At 48.4% G+C, this 18,333-nt stretch overlaps 1 protein-coding gene across 1 annotated transcript in view; it reads right to left on the bottom strand.

Moving 5' to 3' along the window:
• Positions 1-18,333, bottom strand: part of SNX29 (sorting nexin 29) — a 568,901-nt gene that overhangs the window by 286,260 nt on the left and 264,308 nt on the right. The window contains exon 14 of the mRNA XM_068968397.1: positions 15,762-15,868. Coding sequence (XP_068824498.1) covers positions 15,762-15,868 — 107 coding nt within the window. The remainder of the gene's footprint in view (positions 1-15,761; positions 15,869-18,333) is intronic.

The raw sequence follows: 18,333 nt of genomic DNA on the forward strand, positions 1-18,333 counted from the left end.
GATCCCACTGCTCCTCATCCTGGCCAGGTCAATCCCAGGACAGGCAGCTTGGAGAACCAAGAAGGGGAGGGTGCAGAGACATCTTCTCCTTGGGGCTCTGACAGCACTGGGAGCAGTGGTCTGGACCCAGCGTGGTCCAGAGCAGCTCCAGGGGTGGAGGAAGCTATCCTCAGCCTGTGACAGCAAGCCACAGGAGGCGAGGAGCCAGCCTGGGGAGACAGGCTGTGGAAGGACCTGGGCTGGCCCAGACAGGAAGTGTGGACTCAATTCCTAGAAGAGGATGGGGGCAAGAAGCCATGCCCAGTCATCAGAGACCACGCTTTCTGCAGTTGCCATGGCAGCAGGAGGCCACGGCTGCCCCGGTTCCTACACAAACGGAAATGGAGTGATGACCATGGACTTCCCTGACCTTGGGTGGAAGGAGCTTGTCCTCGGAAACCAAAATGACTCGCCCTCCCTCCCTGCGTGCTCCTACCAGCCCGTCTCGGCCCTGGGGCGCGTGGGCTGTTCATCAGGAGTGTCACTGTCGCTCCCGCAGTGTGAATGATGCCTTGACAGATCTGTAAACATCAAAATCAACATCCCCAGGCTACAGATGAGGACAAGTCCCAGAGGCTGGGTAACAGGGCCGGGTAACATAGCTAGGGCCAACACTGGGACCCTCACACTCTGCCCAACAACGAGATAAACCACCTCCGCCAGCTCCTTTAGTTCCAATTCAAGGTGCTTTTCAACAGGGAGCAGTTATGAGCTTCAGGCCTGGAATTTCACCCCCAGCTCTCCCACCAGTTACCTATGTGACCTGCAACATTAGCCACCTCCCCATGCCTCACCTTTCTCCTCTAAAAAGCAGAGATAAGAGTTAAGACCACTTAGGATAAAGTGAGATAAAGTGCTCAGAAAAATGCCTGGCTTGTACAAGCACAGAACAGACATTAAGCCAGGCAGCTTGAAAGGATCTGAACCATCACTGAGAAAGACACCTGCCCCCAAGAACAGAATGGTTCACCATTAACTGACACAAAGGATTCTTTGTGCTTATTTTTCAATCCACTCAAATGTGCCCCCAAAGTGGATTAAATAAAAACCGTTCAACTCATTCTTTCTACACAGTCACTGGATCCAGGGAAGTTATTAGCTGGGCTACATAATTCATTTGATTAATTTCCACCGCCAGGAGCTGGGAAAAGCGTCAAAATCCCAAAGTGGCTTCGAGTCCAACTTCGAGTCTATTTCAAGCTTTGGAAGACTATTCCACTAGAAGACCGTCATAAAATGTGTCAGGAAATAGAAGCTACGTGCTTAACCTCCAAGGAGGGCCGTCACTTCTCACAGTAACACCTCTACCTGAAGGCACTGGCTGAATGGGGAGGTGGCGGGATCTCAGCCCTTGCTGCCATCGGAACGGGCTCAAAAAAAAAAAAATTCTGCAGGGGATGGTGAAAATGATGTGAAAGTGTTCGTCACTCAGTTGTGTCTGACTTTTTGCAACCCCATAGACTGTAGCCCCACCAGGCTCCTCCGTCCATGGGATTTTCCAGGCAGGAATACAGGAGTGGGTTGCCATGCCCTTCTCCAGGGGATCTTCCTGACCCAGGAATCAAACCTGGGTCTCTTACATTGCAGGCAAATTCTTCACCATCTGAGCCACAGAGGAAGAGGAGCAGGTGGTGGGGAGAGAGAACTCAGACGTGTGGGATCGATACATACACACTAGTATCTATAAAAGAGGAAGACAAGGGCCTGCTGTAGAGGACGGGGAACTAAACTCGGGGTCTTGTAATGACCTAATGCGAAGCAAACAAACAAACAACAACATGCACATACAGACTACACTGCAACTACCCTCAACTGAAAACAAACTACTCTTCCACGTCTCTGCCACATGACTTAGGATATTCGACTCGCCCTTTCTGAGCCTAGTTTCTGATCTCTTGGTAGAAGTATTTGAGAGGATGCATGTGATGCCCCTGTCTAGTTTTTGACACATAGTAGGCATTGGATCGGAGAAGGCAACGGCACCCCACTCCAGTACTCTTGCCTAGAAAATCCCATGGACGGAGGAGCCTGGAAGGCTGCAGTCCATGGGGTCACTGAGGGTTGGACACGACTGAGCGACTTCACTTTCACTTTTCACTTTCATGCATTGGAGAAGGAAATGGCAACCCACTCCAGTGTTCTTGCCTGGAGAATCCCAGGGACAGGGGAGCCTGGTGGGCTGCCGTCTCTGGGGTTGCACAGAGTCAGACACAACTGAAGCGACTTAGCAGCAGCAGCAGGCACTGGATGTGAACATCTAACTCACCGGGAAAGACCCTGATGCTGGGAAAGATCGAAGGCAGGAGGAGAAGGGGGTGACAGAGGATGACATTGTTGGACGGCATCACCAATTCAACAGACATGAATTTGGGCAGACTCCAGGAGATGGTGAGGGACAGGGAGGCCTGGTGTGCTACGGCCCATTGGGTTGCAGAGAGTTGGATACGACTTGGCATCTGAACATACACACACAGGCACTTATTAAATGCTATCAACTGAATTATTTTGTACTTAGTAATCATTCATTCACTTCCAGGTGAGTGAACCACTTTGGGTGTAAGTGACTTATTCCACACAAGAAAGTTGTTCAGATAGATGGTAGCAGCAATGTTCACATACAAGCTTGGACAGAGTTGGTCGAACCTTGGCTTTTGCAAGCCTGTCAAGAGCCACTGTGCTATGCGTTGGCCTCTAGGTGCAAGGAGACAGACAGGTGATGGAAAGTTTTAGATCCTTTAAATAAAACAAGCAAGAACATCAAGCTATTTGGAGGCAAAGTCCCAGGTCTGGAGAAGTGCCACTTCTAAAATGATGGACACCCTCAGGCAATGCTTTTCACAGGATATGTCCCAATCACACCCAAGCAAAACTGCTATTAATACAGATCTTCAAGCTGGAAGCCTTCAGGTACTTTCCTGAGGACGCAACTGCAGAGAAACAAGTCTCTCAGCACCACCGGCTTGACCCACAAAACTACACCTTCTTGAGAAGGTCAGAGATGACTGGCTGGGCTTTAGAAAGGAATTTCTATCCAGAGGCTGAGGGCAGAGAGGGGATGGGATGTGTGGCAGTCCACGTGTCCTGGTGTCAGGGAGAATCAGACAGGCAGGAGAAGGCAAAGGAAAGATAAAGCTGTCCCACTGTACAGAGTGCAGAAGAATAAACATTAATTGTAGCACCTGAAAAGACTCTAAGAGGAATGATAAATGGAAAGTGCTGATAAAAAGAAAACTTGAAGACGCCTGCCTCCGTCTCACTCTATTCTATATCAGTTAATCGCCTCCTGAGAACTTGGTCAAGCCTTTGCTCATGCTGTGCCTGCAACCTAGATTGCCCTGTCCTTCCTTATCTTTCTGGCAAATTCCTTTTCTACCTTCAGAACCCAACTTAGAAATGAACGGTTCCATGATACTGTCTCTGAGATACCCTGAGCCATGCCCCTCCATGACCAGTTCTGATGAATTCCCTCCTTTCCTGTGTGACTTCTTTTGATTTCCTGATCAACTGCTACTATTGACTACTCCTTTATGATCCCGACTCCCCTGCCAGGGTGCAAGCCCCCTGGAGCACAAGAGAGGGTGAGTCATCAACGTATCCACTAATCTTGCACTCACTCATGAATTCGTTCACGCACACATTTAAAATTCACTGAGCACTGAAGCAGATCTTGGTCACCTGCCCCTATGGCGCCTATTTCCTGTCTAGCAACAGTCTCAGTGTTCACTGAGGATCCACCCCACACCCCAGCCTTCATTCTCATGTCTGAACTGGGCTCTTCCCTTGGCCTTGGCACATGAGAGGTATCCTGCCATTGGTTGAAGAGGGAGAGGGAATCTAAGCTGGCTCTATCAGAAGGAAGTCAAGGCTTTGCCCAGGAATCAAGAAAGAGACTCTTTCTTTTTCCCCTGAAATGTGAACCTGGAAGAACTATCCACCCAGGGGTTATCACAGCCAGCTGTGACCAGAAGGGGCATAAACCCACCAAAATGATATCAACCCAGACATGGCAGAGGTAAGGAAGAGAGAGCAACAGACAGACAGAATCAGGAGCCTGGTAACAGAGCCTGGCATCTTCCAATATGCCAAGATTCAGCCACACCTAAAGCCAAACTCTCCCTTCAATCAAGAAATTCTCCTTCTAGGCAGAATCAGGGTAGGCTATGCTCTGCTGTAATAACAAGCAAACCCTGATTAGCAGCTGCACAGATACGGTCTATTCCTGCTCTCCCAAAGTCTGCAGCATGACGGGGCCAACCCCTTCCAGGCAGTGACGCAGGGATGCAGGGGAGCATCACCCTGTAGCTACGTCACAGGGAGCACATGGCTCCCGGGGCCGTCACGGCAAGGACAATGAGAACGAAGGGAATTCATGCCAGCTTTCTCTGCTTCAGCCTTGGAGGCCGCTCATCACGTCTACTCAGAGCCCACTGGCCAGAATGCATCCCGTGGCTCCAGTCTAACCTAAGGGAGACGGGGAAACGCACCAGCCCTGCTCATCCAGGGAGAGTGAAGTGAGACAAGCTTGATGAGCACACGGCACAGTCTCTGCCACTGCGGGATCAGCCACGCTGTCACCTGCAGCCAAAGACTCCAAAATTACATCAGCACCAGCCGGGTGCCGGGGATCACGGGAGACGCCGGGACCACAAGAGTGAACAGGACGATGCAGGAGCTGCCACGGTGGAACCCACAGCACAGTGAGAGGCAGGGGAGGAATGAAGCAAGGACAGACAACAGCACACACACCCCGGCACAGTCAGGACGAGGAGCGGAGACGTGGGCGGCAGGGGGTGAGAGGGCAGGAGAGACAAGCCACCTGGGGAAAACAGCTCGGCCGTGGGGAGTGCAGAGGGTGGCTGGGGACGGATTCTCAGGTGAGTTCTGGAAGCTCAGAGGTCAGTCCAGGGAAATGCGGAGGGGAGGGAATAAGGAGAAAGAACAGGGCTCCAGGTAAGAAACCAGCAGGTGGCAAGGTCCAAAGATGAGTGAGATCACGTGCATGTGGACACTGACACCAGCTCACAGTGAGCTGGGAAATATGCGCAAAGGAGGGGCCAAGAGCCACGGCATACGGCGTCTCCCGGCAACATGTGGAAAGGGGCTACACCGATGTTCACTGCAGCACTGTTTACAACAGCCAAGACATGACAGCAATCTAAGTGTCCATTGACAGAGGGCTGGATAAAGCAGATGCGGCATGTATGCGCATATGTATACATATATAAACATACGTATAATGGAATATTACTCAGCCATTAAAAAGAAAGAAAGAAGGCCATATACCGCAACCTGGATGGACCTAGAGATTGATATACCGGGTGAAGTTAAGTCAGAGGAGGAGAAATATCAGATGACATCCCTTATATGTGGAATCTAAAAAGAAATGATACAAATGAACTTATGAAGAGATGTTTCTGACAGAGAACGACGTTTACCCAGGGGCAAAGATACTTAGGGAGTTTGGGATCAACGTGTATACTCTGCTATATTTAAACTATATAACCAACAAAGACCTGCTGTATTAACACAAGAAACTCTGACCAATGTTATGTGGCAGCCTGGATGGGAGGCAAGTTTGGGACAAAAATGGATACATGTATATGCATGGCTGAGTCCCTTTGCTGTCCACCTAAAACTATCATGACACTGTCAATCGGCTATGGTCCAATATAAAATAAAAAGTCTTAAAAAGGGAGCGTGGACTACATTTAAGCACCTCAAAGGGCAAAGAGGAGCCACTGGAATTTTAAGCCGGGGGACAGCCCTGGGGTAGTTTGTCGTTATTCCGTCCACGTGCATTACTCACCACCTCCCTCCCCGCTAACTCAGCATCTGCCTGCCCTCAACCCCACACCTCCAGTTTCCAAGGCTCCCCACTGTTGAGGACACCCCCGAGATGCTCCTGGTGGGCAGATCCACGTGGGACAGCCCTGCCCCTTCCTCCACACAGAGCCCGACCCTGACAGCACAGTGCTTCCTGCACCCCTCCACCCAGACCACACAACTCCTCCCTAGGAGGCAGCTTCATGAAGCCACTTCCCACCTCAAGAAGGAAAGCAAGTCTAAAACAGACCCAAAATAGTGTGGGTCTGAAAAGCTGAAAACCAGCCACCATAATTACAAGTATTTTTATCCCTTGCCCAGAAAGGAGTAGCAGATCATTTTCCAAGTGTCTCTCTAAGGAGCTTCATCTGTTCCATCTCAAGTGCTGCAGGCTCCAGAGATGCCACCAGAAACGAGGCTGTAGCAGGAAGGGAGCCAAAGAGAAACCCCAGGCGGAGACACCGAGCCAAACCAGGGCCTGCAGTATCATGCGGAGACACTGAGCGAAAGCAGGGCCTGCAGCAGCAGCATCCGTGGAGGGCAGGGGCCACACCACGAGATGGAGAAGAGAAGTCCAAAGATCCACGAGAGGGACCAGGAGATGAGGGACCAGGAGATGGGCAGGGACATGAGAGAGCTAACAAGGCTGGGATGTGGGTGTGTCTGCTCAGGAGCCCGGCTGTCCCCACTCAACACCCCCGACCAACTGCACTGAGTGATGAAGGGCTGGCGGACCTGCAAGAAAGAAAGAGGTCCTTCTCGGCGAGAAGGGCAAGCTGCCCCAAGTGGAACCTTCCCCTCTGCTACCCTGGGAGGGTTACCTGAGCACAGGAACGGTTAGGGACACACGACGAACAAAAGAGGCATCAGAACAGGCCATCTAAGCCAGCGCTTGGGCTTTCAGCAGGGACTATATCAGCCACAATTTCTTCCTATCATCCCTCCTCATCCCTTCATTAAGTCCCGCAGGCTGGACAAGCTCAGAGCTAGCATGCTGGACAATGCTTTCATCGCCATCATCCCCCTTGGAGTGAAAAGCTGAACCAGCCAGCTAGGAAGGCCTGGTTCCTGCTTCTAGCTAACGAGACGAAGAGCACTAACTCTGGAGTCAGACAGCCAAGGCCATAACCTCATTCAATATGCGGAGCCCGGTGACCGCGGGCAGGGGGCTTGTCATCTCCACGCCCCAGTTCCCTCATCTGTAAAGACACAGCTATAGTTCTCCAGTAGTCATGTACAGATTTGAAAGTTGGACCATAAAGAAGGCTGAGTGTGAAGAGTTGACACTTTTGATCTGTGGTGTTGGAGAAGACTCTTGAGAGTCCCTTGGACTGCAAGGAGATGCAAGCAGTCAATACTAAAGGAAATAATCCTGAATATTCATTGGAAGGACTGAAGCTGAAGCTCCAAGACTTTGGCCACCTGATGCAAAGAGCCGACTCACTGGAAAAGACCGATGCTGGGAAAGGTTGAGGGCAGGAGGAAAAGAGGATGACAGATGGTTGGATAGCATCACCGATTCAACGGACATGAGTTTGAGCAAACTCCAGGAGAGAGTGAAGGACAGGGAAGCCTGGCGTGCTGCAGTCCATGGGGTCACAAAGAGTCGGACACCACTTAGTGGCCGAACAACAACAACGGAAGGTGCAGCAAACATTAGATCAGACAGTCCAACGCGACACAATGAGCACAGGGCCGAGAACGAGAGCAAGCCCTCAATCAGGCTGACTGCTCTTACCGTCGATGTCGCCGACGTCAGGGCTTGCATTTCTCTAAGAAAACGTCACCAAAAGCCGGAGACAGGTCATAGAATACCAGGCACGTAACAGACCCTCAGAAAACACTGGGGGAGAAATTCTCCAGGACCAACAATCTAATTTCTTCCATGAATAAACTTCAACTAGACTAAATGGAGAGGGGACTTCCCTAGTGGTCCAGTGGTTGAGAATCTGCCTTTTAGAGCAGGGGGTGCAGTCGGCTCCTTGGTTGGGGAACTAAGACCCCAGAAGCCGCAGGGCAACTAAGCCTGCACACTATAACTACGCATAACAATGACGACCCACGGCAGCTAAAGTAAAATAAAAATAAATAAAATCAATTTTTTAAAAAAAGGGCAGGGAAAGGAGAGAAAAAACAGCTGGGAAATCTGTACACTCAAGGAGGCTGAAGCGGTCTATTAACAACTCACAAATGTGGATGGGCCCCGTTTGGAACCCCATTCAAGTGTTTGTTTGAAAATTTGAACACTCAACAGATATTTGATAATGTTAAGACATTACTGCTAATTTTTAGGAGTGATATCATAGGATAATCTTTTTTCTTTTAAAAAGTAGAAGGGCCCTTATGCTTTATTAGAGACAATCTCCCAAACACTTTGGGAGGAAAACAACACTGTGGCTTGGATGAGCCTCAGTGCACCGAAGAGCAGCTGGGGAAGAGGGCACGGACAGGGCCAGACTGGTTGCGACGGCCACCGCCGCAGCTGGGCGGCGGGCACCCGAAGGCTCATTATGCTCCTCTGTCTATTCTGACATTCGAAGTTTCCATAATAAAAATACATTTTAAATAAGGGAAGAGAAACTGAAAAAGAAAGAATACATTTATGTACATATATTCACACACACACATATACACACGCAGCTGTATGTATAACTGAATTGCTATGCTGTACACCTAAAACAAGATATTGCAAATGAACTATACTTCACTTTTAAAAGATAGAATTATTTAAAAAAATACAAAAAATAAGTACTTTGAAAAAACGGACTGCCTATGACCTTTATCATGGAACTAGTTCATTCGTGCACAAGGGCACAGGGAAAGCCTCGAAACCACATCTCCTTCTCTCCAACCTGCTCCAGATCCAAGGGTCAGTGCAGCTGTGCTGGTGACAGGGCTGTGGCCGATATTAACTGGAACTAATGTAGGAAGCCAAGCAAAGGGGAGGAAGGCCCGGGCTTAGCCGTCTCCCATGAATCAGGTGCTAAGGTTCCTTCCTCAGCAAAGTGAAGAGGGCGAACAGAAAGCCAGAGGCCCTGCAATACTGTTACTCATATGAAAAGGAGGAGGAGTGGGCAGCAGAGGATGAGATGGTTAGATGGCATCACTGACTCAACGGACATGGCTCTGAGCAAACTTCGGGAACTGGTGAAGGACAGGGAAGCCTGGTGTGCTGCAGTCCATGGGGTTGCCAAGAGCTGGATACGACTTGATGACTGAACACACACATGATGACACATACTTGGTGGCTGAACATACATTTGGTCTTGGGCCACAGTTCCCAGTTCCCAAAACCTGCAGAATTTCTTAAGTGCTGAAAATAAACACTTAGAAAGAACACTTAGAAGGCCTTAGAAAGGCATCTTTTGTTACGTCAATGAGGTGACTTTCAGAATCACCTAACGATGGGGGCTGGGAGCCAGAAGAACCAACCCCGTGATGAGAGGGTTAGAACTTCCTGTCCTACCTCCTGGCCTCCAGGGAGGGGAGAGGGGCCGGAGGTTGAGTCAATCATCCACGGTCAAAGACTTCATCACTCATGCTCTGTATTGAAGCTTGTGTGTTTAATGGAGAGGACAGGGTTCTGAAAGCTTCCAGGGTGGTGAACACATGGGTCTGGGGAGAGCAGAGCAGCTGGAGAGGGCATGGATGCCCTACACTCTTTCCGCATATCTTGTCCTGCATGTCTCTTCCATCCGGCTGTTTCTCATTTACACTGCTCTACAATAAACCAGGTATCCAGTGAGTAAAATGTATGAGTTCTGTGAGCCGCTCTGGCACCTTAGGGCTTGCCTGGTGCCTCAGATGGTAAAGAATCTGCCTGCAGTGCAGGAGACCCGTGTTCCATCCCTGGGTTGGGACAATCCCCTGGAAAAGGGGACGGCAACCCACTCCAGTATTCTTGCCTGGAGAATCCCGTGGACAGAGGAGCCTGGTGGGCTACGGTCCAAGGGGTTGCAAAGAGTCAGACACCACTAAGTGACTAGCGCACGCACACACAAACACACATCTTTTACAGATAGGGCCTCCCAGGTGGCGCTAGTGGTAATGAATCCTCCTGCCAATGCAGGAGATGCGAGAGCCTTGGGTTTAATCCCTGGGTTGGGAAGATCCCCTGGAGAAGGAAATGGCAACCCACTCCAGTATTCTTGCCTGGAGAATCCCGTGGATGGAGGAGCCTGGTGGGCTACAGTCCATTGGATTGCAAAGAGTCAGACATGACTAAGCGGCTGAGCGCATCTTTTATAGATACAGCTTGAAATACTTAGAAGTGGAATGATATGAAGACTCAAAATACCACGAGGAACTGGAGAATAGGACGAGATAGAGATGAAGCAAGACTGGCCAGGAGTTATTATACCAACTGTCAAAGCCAGATTATGGGTGTTGGGAGGCTGATGGAACTCTTCCATTTTGGTCCCTATCTATAATAAAAAGATTTTAAGAATTCCTCGGAGATTTGGCCTTGTTAGTCATTTACACTTTATTGAGAATTATCCCTAGCCCTCCAGAAAGGAGGATTCCTCACCAGTCTTCATTCACATGTAACAACTGTACTTCAATACCCAGTTTTGAAGGGTGAGTAATCTTTCTTCCCCTTAGGAAGTGAGAGCAGTCTCAATCCACCCAGCAACATGGAATATTAAAACACAAAAACAAACCCACATCAAAAACTTCATTTTGAGGAACAGTTTAATGGAGATCTCAGCTCAGAGTTTGGTATTCTGAACCCTTACACAGAACCCAGGCAGATCCATCAAGAGTGTTGGAACCTACTGGTGCCGATTTATGAAGCCAGCGCTGCTGGTATAACTCCTCCCAAGGCCCTGGCTGCTTCAGGAACTCTTCCGTTTTATTAAAATGATGATCACATTCACAGTTATCCACAGCATGTGATTATGAATGTATTTTTTACCAGCTTGATGCTTAAGCTTACTTTTCCATTAATAGTAACTCTGCCTTTATAACGAGAACAAATGCCACTAATACACATTTATTTCACCCATGAGCAAAAATTCAGGGACTAACTACATTCACACAGTAAATGATAAGTATCCTATAATTTGAAAAATCAATCAACAGCTAGCTGAGTCCTTCCACACAGAAAGAAGTAAAGATCTGTTTGCTGAGGACCGACTGGCAGCATCGTACACAGCACACAGGCAGACAGTTAGCAGGGAAGTGGGGGCTGTGAGCAAGACCTAGGACAGCGTGGAGAAGGCAGAACAGAGGAGGCTGGACGGACAGACAGGAAAGGGAAAGGCATCTGTGTGTCGCAGACACTTTCAAAGCTTCGTATCAACTAAGGCAGCGGCCCCCAACCTTTCTGGCACCAGAGACCAGTTTTCATGGAAGATAATTTTTCTACAGACTGGGGGTCGGGGGTGGTGATGGTTTGGGGATGATTCAGGTGCATTACATTTATTGTGCACTTTATTTCTATTATTGTTACATCCGCTCCACCTCAGATCATCAGGCATTAGATCACTGAGTTCGGGGACCCCTGAGCTAAGGTACTTCGGAGCTAAGTAACAAAGACAGATTCTAACCTGAGCTACAAAGGAATTACTGCCAACAGTCAGGAAATTGGGAGAACTTTGCCCAGAGAAAGAAATGAAGCCAGAACAGCTCTGGCCAGTTCCCATAGGAACAAATAGAAAGTCATCAGGACCTGGCTGTTGAATAAATGGCCTCTCAAGCATTCTTGCCATTCTTGGTCGATTCAGGAGCTAAAGCCCCAACTGCCATGGTTCAGCTCACAGGCCTGCCCCCGGGCCAAAGGAGGGCAGAGTTTACCCCCCAGCTGAGACGGCAAGACACGGTGGGGCCACCATTCCTCGGAAGAACGTCAGCATAGAAGGGAGGAAGCAAGCACAGGGGAACCTCCTGTCCACTCTAGGCACTGAAGTAGATTCTTTACATTTAATTCTCAAAGCAACCCTACCAGTAGGTATTACCTGCCCAGTTTTACTGACAGCAACACTGAGGTGTAGAGAGGTCAGGTGATCTGCTCAGGGGTACACAGTGGTGAGGGGGCCAAGCTGAACTCAGTCTGACGCAGGACACCTGTGCTCTCCAAGCCACCAGGCTATAGGAGGCGACGTGGGTCCAAAGTCTGAATGCCACCAACATTCTCCATTTTTCTTGATGGCAACTGCTAGGAAAAAAGTGGGAAATGAGTCCAAACCAAGAGAACTGTATTTGAAAGTGTTAAAGAAGAATCTTAGAGCAGATCTATCTTGGACACGTCCAGTCTCTTTTATCCCCAAAACCCTTGGTGAGAACAAATCTATTTCCTCTGATGCTGAGATCTTCAGGAGGGATGGGAAGTGGACAAAAGAAATTTCTGAGCATCATCACTGACAGTCCCAAAGCAAAGGGGAGGAACATTTGAGAAGCTCCAATTAGACACCCAAACTGCAAAACTGCTGAAGACATAGCTCAAGGCGCCCATGAGGCAGGTGTCACTCTATGCCTGCACCTCTGGCCCTTCAAACCTGTTTCTTAATGATCATAATGGACATGTCTTCCTCACCCTCCACCCAGGCGAGCTTCCCCAGAGGCAGATACTGTGTCTTGTTCATCTGTGTAACCTACACCGATGAGCCTTAGTTTTCAGATGCTTCACATGGATGAAACATCAGTGACTCTGCAATCAAAAATGAAGGAAAACTCAGTCTAGGGAAGAAGCCGTTTGAGGAACATCTCTGCTTCAGACTCACATCTCTGTCAGCTCACTTTCTAGAGTTATCGATTCTGCTGCTCCTGGGGGAAGGGAAGCCACTGAAGGTAGAGAACAGGAAGCTGAAGGCTGGACACTCAGGAGGGACTCGGTAAATATGTGCTGGATGAGTTGGTACCGCCCATCCGTCACTCAAAGTCCCCTCCAGACTCTCCAAGCCAAAACTCCCCCTAAAACGGACCACCAGAGAAACGCGTGTCCCCTCCAAAGAGCCATGACTCCTCTCATTAGATGTGGACCCCCCACTAGCATGCTCTGAGTGGAAGGCACGCCCTGCACAATTCCCTCTCTCACCCTCAGCGGTGAGAGAAGTCCGTCTATCACTCTTTGAACATGACCCTGAGTAGCTGAACCCACCTGACTGGCTGTCGTCCCATTCAATACTTATAAAGCTCCTACTGTGTGCTGGAGCCGAACTGGGCAATGAATATACCCTGAAAAAGTCAACAGCCACAGGTCGCCAGAGGAGCTCCCAGCCTGGCATTCTCCTGCAAGTCACTTCAGAAGCAGGTTGGTACCAGAGCAGATAGAACGAGTTTCTTCCTCACGCAGTAAGTGAGGGTGTGAGCAAGGCCCCTCCAGCAGGTTCAAAATGGCTGACGGGCCACACGTCTGTCAGCTACCGCTGGGGCCCCACCTCGTCTCCCTCCACGCCTGGCTCAATGGGACCACTGCCTAGCCTTTCTCTTCAAAGACTCTTCTCAGGGAGCTCAGCCTTCTAGTACACAGCAGGAAGATGGGTCTGGGCCCTGGGGCTAGACGGCCTGAGGGATTTGAACTCAGTCCTGCTTATCAGCTGAGGAACCCCAGACAAGCTACTGCACATCTCAAAATCTCATCAGTGGACAGCAGCTTCCTCAAGGAACTTGGCTGAGGACTGCAAGGGTGCAGAGACATGACGCCTCAGTGCAGCAAGCAGAATTGAAAGTGCGTGCTACCAGCAGGCTGCCAGGATTATCCCGGCTCTTACACGATGTTTGATACTAGTATTCCTTCCTGCCAGATTAACCTACACCTGCCAGGACTCTCTTCCATCCTGATTCCAAAAGTTGACCGTCACAGGGTGTCAGGAACTATCTTTGCACACTCCTTCCAGCCCAGGGCCCCTGAGTCTCACCAGCCACTATGTATGCTGTTGCTCTGGGTTCTGAGCTTTTGGTGCAGCTGTGTGCAGGTGGGTGGAATGGTTTTAATGCTTTGAAAGACACCTACAGAAAGAAGGTTCGGGAACTCCCATTTCACTGGGATGAATCAGAGGAGAGTCATTCAACTGTTGGGGTGTTTTAAATAGTTGTATTACTTCAAACGAAATGTTTTTGCTTCTTTTGCCCTTTTGAAATGGAAAGAGCAGTGCGTGGACTCTTTCCCCACATCCTTTCATTACTCCACTCCAACGTGTGTTTACAACTCTTCCTTAGTAAAAACCGACCCATTAATAAAATGACAGACGAGGATCACGAAGAATGGGCTCGATTAAGGCCAACAGAAAGGGTTTGGCAGAAGTCGTGATAAAATCCAGCTCGAAGGCTATTCATAAATGAATCATGGCTGACAGCACCTCACTTTGCAAACAAAAAAGAAAAACAATGAAAAATCAATGCAGGGTAGTGAATGCCATGGGAGGACCATCTCCACCCCAACCTTACCTCTCATCGAGCTCACTGACCAGAGACACTGACTCCTCTTCTCCCAGGGGTAACAAAGAATCTACCCCGACTGCCATTCCCTCTGATGTAGGAGTTCAACACCGATCTCTCTCGCAGGCAACAAGAGCAATGATGTCACGGGGTGGGACACCAACTTCACATCAGACACCTAGACCTTTCCTTCCCGTCAATGCTGGAACACAGTAAGGTTGTGAGACCCTCTCACAGTCACAGTGGGTGGGGACAGGGCACCCAATAAACACTGAATCAACCAGCCAACCAACCGAGCAGTCAGCCCGTGAATGGACCGTGGTGCTTCCTCAGTGGGTCAGGCAGTTACTTCCTCCTGACCGCCTTTCAAGCTTGAGCTTCCGATGAGCATGTCAGCCCCCTAGATTGCCGCTCAAGGCCCAGAGTCCAGAGGAATCTGGGGACACGAGCACTGGTCTCTATGCTTGGCGGGTCTGTCAACATCCATACAAGTGGACACCTTGTCCTGGTTTCCCTGAAGGGACAGAAGCTCCCAAGCCCTTTCCCTCTGGCCAGAACCCTTCACCCTTCCTAGCTCAGTGACTCGTCACTCATTCAGCAGCCACAGATGTCCCTGTCCCAGGAGAATTTCAAATACTTCCATTCTAGGACTATTCAGCTAAAGTCACCACTTGGCAACAAATGGTCAGTGAGAATACAGAGATCAAAGAGAGCTTCTGCCACCCAGAGACTCAGAGTACACCAGCTCCTGAGGGTAAGGGGCTCATTCCTCTCTCCACCTGGGCTTTCTGCCACCAGCCAACTCTAGTCTCATGACCCCACAGAATGAGGGTCCACAGATGGGCATGGTGGTGGCACAGATGCTCCAGGTGTTAGGGGAACCACTGACCAAAACCACCCACCCTGGCCAGGAGCCACAGTAACGCACCTGCATGAGTTACCCTAAGCAGGAGGCCCCAGGAAGGAACATGGAACTAACAAGCTACCACCAACCAGAAGAATTCAGGAGAAGTCAAAAGGAAAGAGAAGACACCAGCCCACAAGTCCCACCATCCTCCCAGAAGGCTTCCCACTGGAATCCTCCTTGGCTAAGCGATGCGCACGCCACCAGGAAGGTCCCAGAGTCAGAGAGACTGGCCAGAGACAACCCAGAAATGAACCGCATCATGGGATTCTAGCAGTCCACTGCATCCCTATTACCCCACTTCTCAGCACAAAGTTGGATGTGATACTCTCTTCTGTTTTAAATCCAAATCCAAGGGTACAATTGTTTTCTTATTCTTCACATGATATGCTTTCTCTCTTACCACAGGTTTCTCATTAAATGATACCTTTCAGAGAACCACGTCTTAGGGTTCTATACCAATTACAATGTGGTTTTACCATTTTACGTTTTGTTTGCTGGTGGGGCAGTGTCCACTGGTTGTTTTGCTAACATCTGTCAAACACACTAGGACCGTGTCTGAAAAGTCCTCTAAGTAACCAACATCGCAGATACACATCAATGCCATCAGCCTTACCTCGATGAGCTTTCTTTCATAGGAGCTTGCGAGTTCCTCGGCGACTTCTCCAGGTTTCTGCTCAGGGACTGTAACTTCTCCATCAACATTCCAAAGATTTGGGACAACTTTTGGGAAAAGAAAGACTTCCGTAAGTAACTTAATCAACTATAATTCCCTCAATTAAATTTTTTTTCTGTAGAATTTTTTTCTTCTTTTCCAAATGGCTTCTCTGGAAAGAAAGCTCTTGCTAAAGAAGAAAAAAAAAAATCACAATTACTAACTACTTCCACACTACATCATTTTCACATAAGTACAATAAAGTGAATGATAAGCTGTATTTAAAAATGGAATAACTGTCCTCGAGATAGATGCACAGAAGTCTAGGGAACGATCTTGTCGCTACTTTCCATTTCAGGGGAAACAGATGATGCTTTGGCAAGATATAAGAGCCTATATGCGCATCTTCTATGTTGGTTAATTTTCTTTTTCTTCAACAAAAAAGTTTTTCAGGGAAGTAGTACCTCCTACAGCATGAAGGGAAATGGCAATAGGGCCGCTCAGGGAGCATCTAGAATCAAGGGAGCTTCTGGAAAAACTCCAAAGCCAGTGCACAATGATAATGCAAAGACATTTCCACGAGACACTGGCTCTCAGATCAGCACAACAATTAGCACAGCATTGTAAGAAACCTTCACACTGTCCTCCATAATGCCTGCAACAATTTACACTCCCTCCAATGGTGCAGGGGGACTCCCATGTTCCCACACCATCTTCAGCATTCACAATCTGTAGACTTATTGCTGGCCATTTTGACTGCTGTGAGGTGATGACTCACTGTAGTTTTGATTTGTATTTCTGTGATAATCAGTGATATTGAGCTTCTTTTCATGTGCTTGTTGACCATCTGTACGTCTTCTTTGGAGAACTATCTGTTTAGGTCTTCAGCTCATTTTTGATTGGGTTGGTTTTTTTGATATTAAGCTGTATGAGCTAAAATAGAGTTACCATAGCATCCTGCAATTCTAGACCCTGGGCATCGACCCAGAGGAAACTTTTAATTTGAAAGGATACATGCATCCCAATTGACAGCAGGATGATTTACAACAGCCAGGACATGGAAGAAACCTAAATGTCCACGGGCAGGTGAATGGTAAAGAAGATGGGGTACATATACAAATGAAATACTATTCAGCCATAGAAAGGCCTGAAATAATGCCATTTGCAGCAACACGTATGGACCCAGAGATTGTCACACTAAGTGCAGTAAGTCACACAGAGAAAGACAAATGTCACAGGGTATCATTTATATGTGGAATCTAAAGAACTGAGGCACATGAACTTCTTAGCAAAACAAAAATAGATTGACAAAGAAAAAACACTTATGATTACCAAAGGTGTTCAGTGGTGGGTATATCAGGAGTTTGGGATTAATATATATATATATATATGACTGTATATAAAACAGGTAAACAACAAGGGCCTACTGTATAATACAAGGAGCTACATTCGCTATCTTAAAATGATCTATAATGGAAAAGAATCTGAAAAGAAAGATATATATGTACAACTGAATTACTCTGCTATATCCTTGAAGCTAACACAACATTGTAAATCAACTAGACTTCAATAAAAAAATCTGCACAGGATATGCCCATGGAAATTGCTTCTACAATAGAGACTGATAAAATATGATTGAAGTAGATAAAACCTGGAAAAGAGCCAGATAATTCCAAGATAAGTAGGAGAACAAGAGTAGGAACAATGGCCACATGAGCAGTTAAGAAGATCCAGTGGTGTGATTTAAGACTGCAGACTAGCACCAGGTCTGAAAATAAGCATCAGGGATGCAGACACCTGTGTGTCCTGAGATGAAACTCCTGGATGCTCCAATCAAGTGTGATGAGACGGCAATGAGGCAAAACAGGAAGCTACGCCTAGTCCTCCAGCCACTGGGATGTGGGAAGCACGGATGCTGGTCAGGCACTCAGGAAGAAGTCAACACTGGGAAAGACTGAGCAAAATGCAAGTGGCTTCTGGGCCTGGACTGATCAGTGGCTCCACCTTCAGCCCTTCATGGAGCCTCCATCAGGCTACAGCTGGTCCGGGCATCTGAGTGACCATACAGAACATGCTGGAATAAAACCGTAAGGGATTTCCCATCAGGAAGATCCATAAGCCTCTTATCCTTATCCATCAGAGGGCAGACAGAACGAAAACCACAATCACTGAAAACTAATCAAACTGATCACATGGATCACAGCCTCATCTAACTCAATGAAACTATGAGCCATGCTGGGTAGGGCCACCCAAGATGGTCCGGGTCATGGTGGAGAGTTCTGACAAAACACAGTCTACTAGAGAAGGGGATGGCAAACCACTTCAGGATTCTTGCCTTGAGAACCCCACAAACAGTATGAAAAGGCAAAAAGACACAACACTGAAAGATGAACTCCTCAGGTCAACAGGTGCCAGATATGCTACTGGAGAAGAGTGGAGAAATAACTCCGGAAAGAATGAAGAGACGGAGCTAAAGCAAAGACAACACCCAGCTGTGGATGTGACTGGTGATGGAAGTAAAGTCCAGTGCTAT

This window comes from Capricornis sumatraensis, chromosome 3 (genome assembly GCF_032405125.1).
Source record: "Capricornis sumatraensis isolate serow.1 chromosome 3, serow.2, whole genome shotgun sequence".
Lineage (NCBI taxonomy): Eukaryota > Metazoa > Chordata > Mammalia > Artiodactyla > Bovidae > Capricornis > Capricornis sumatraensis.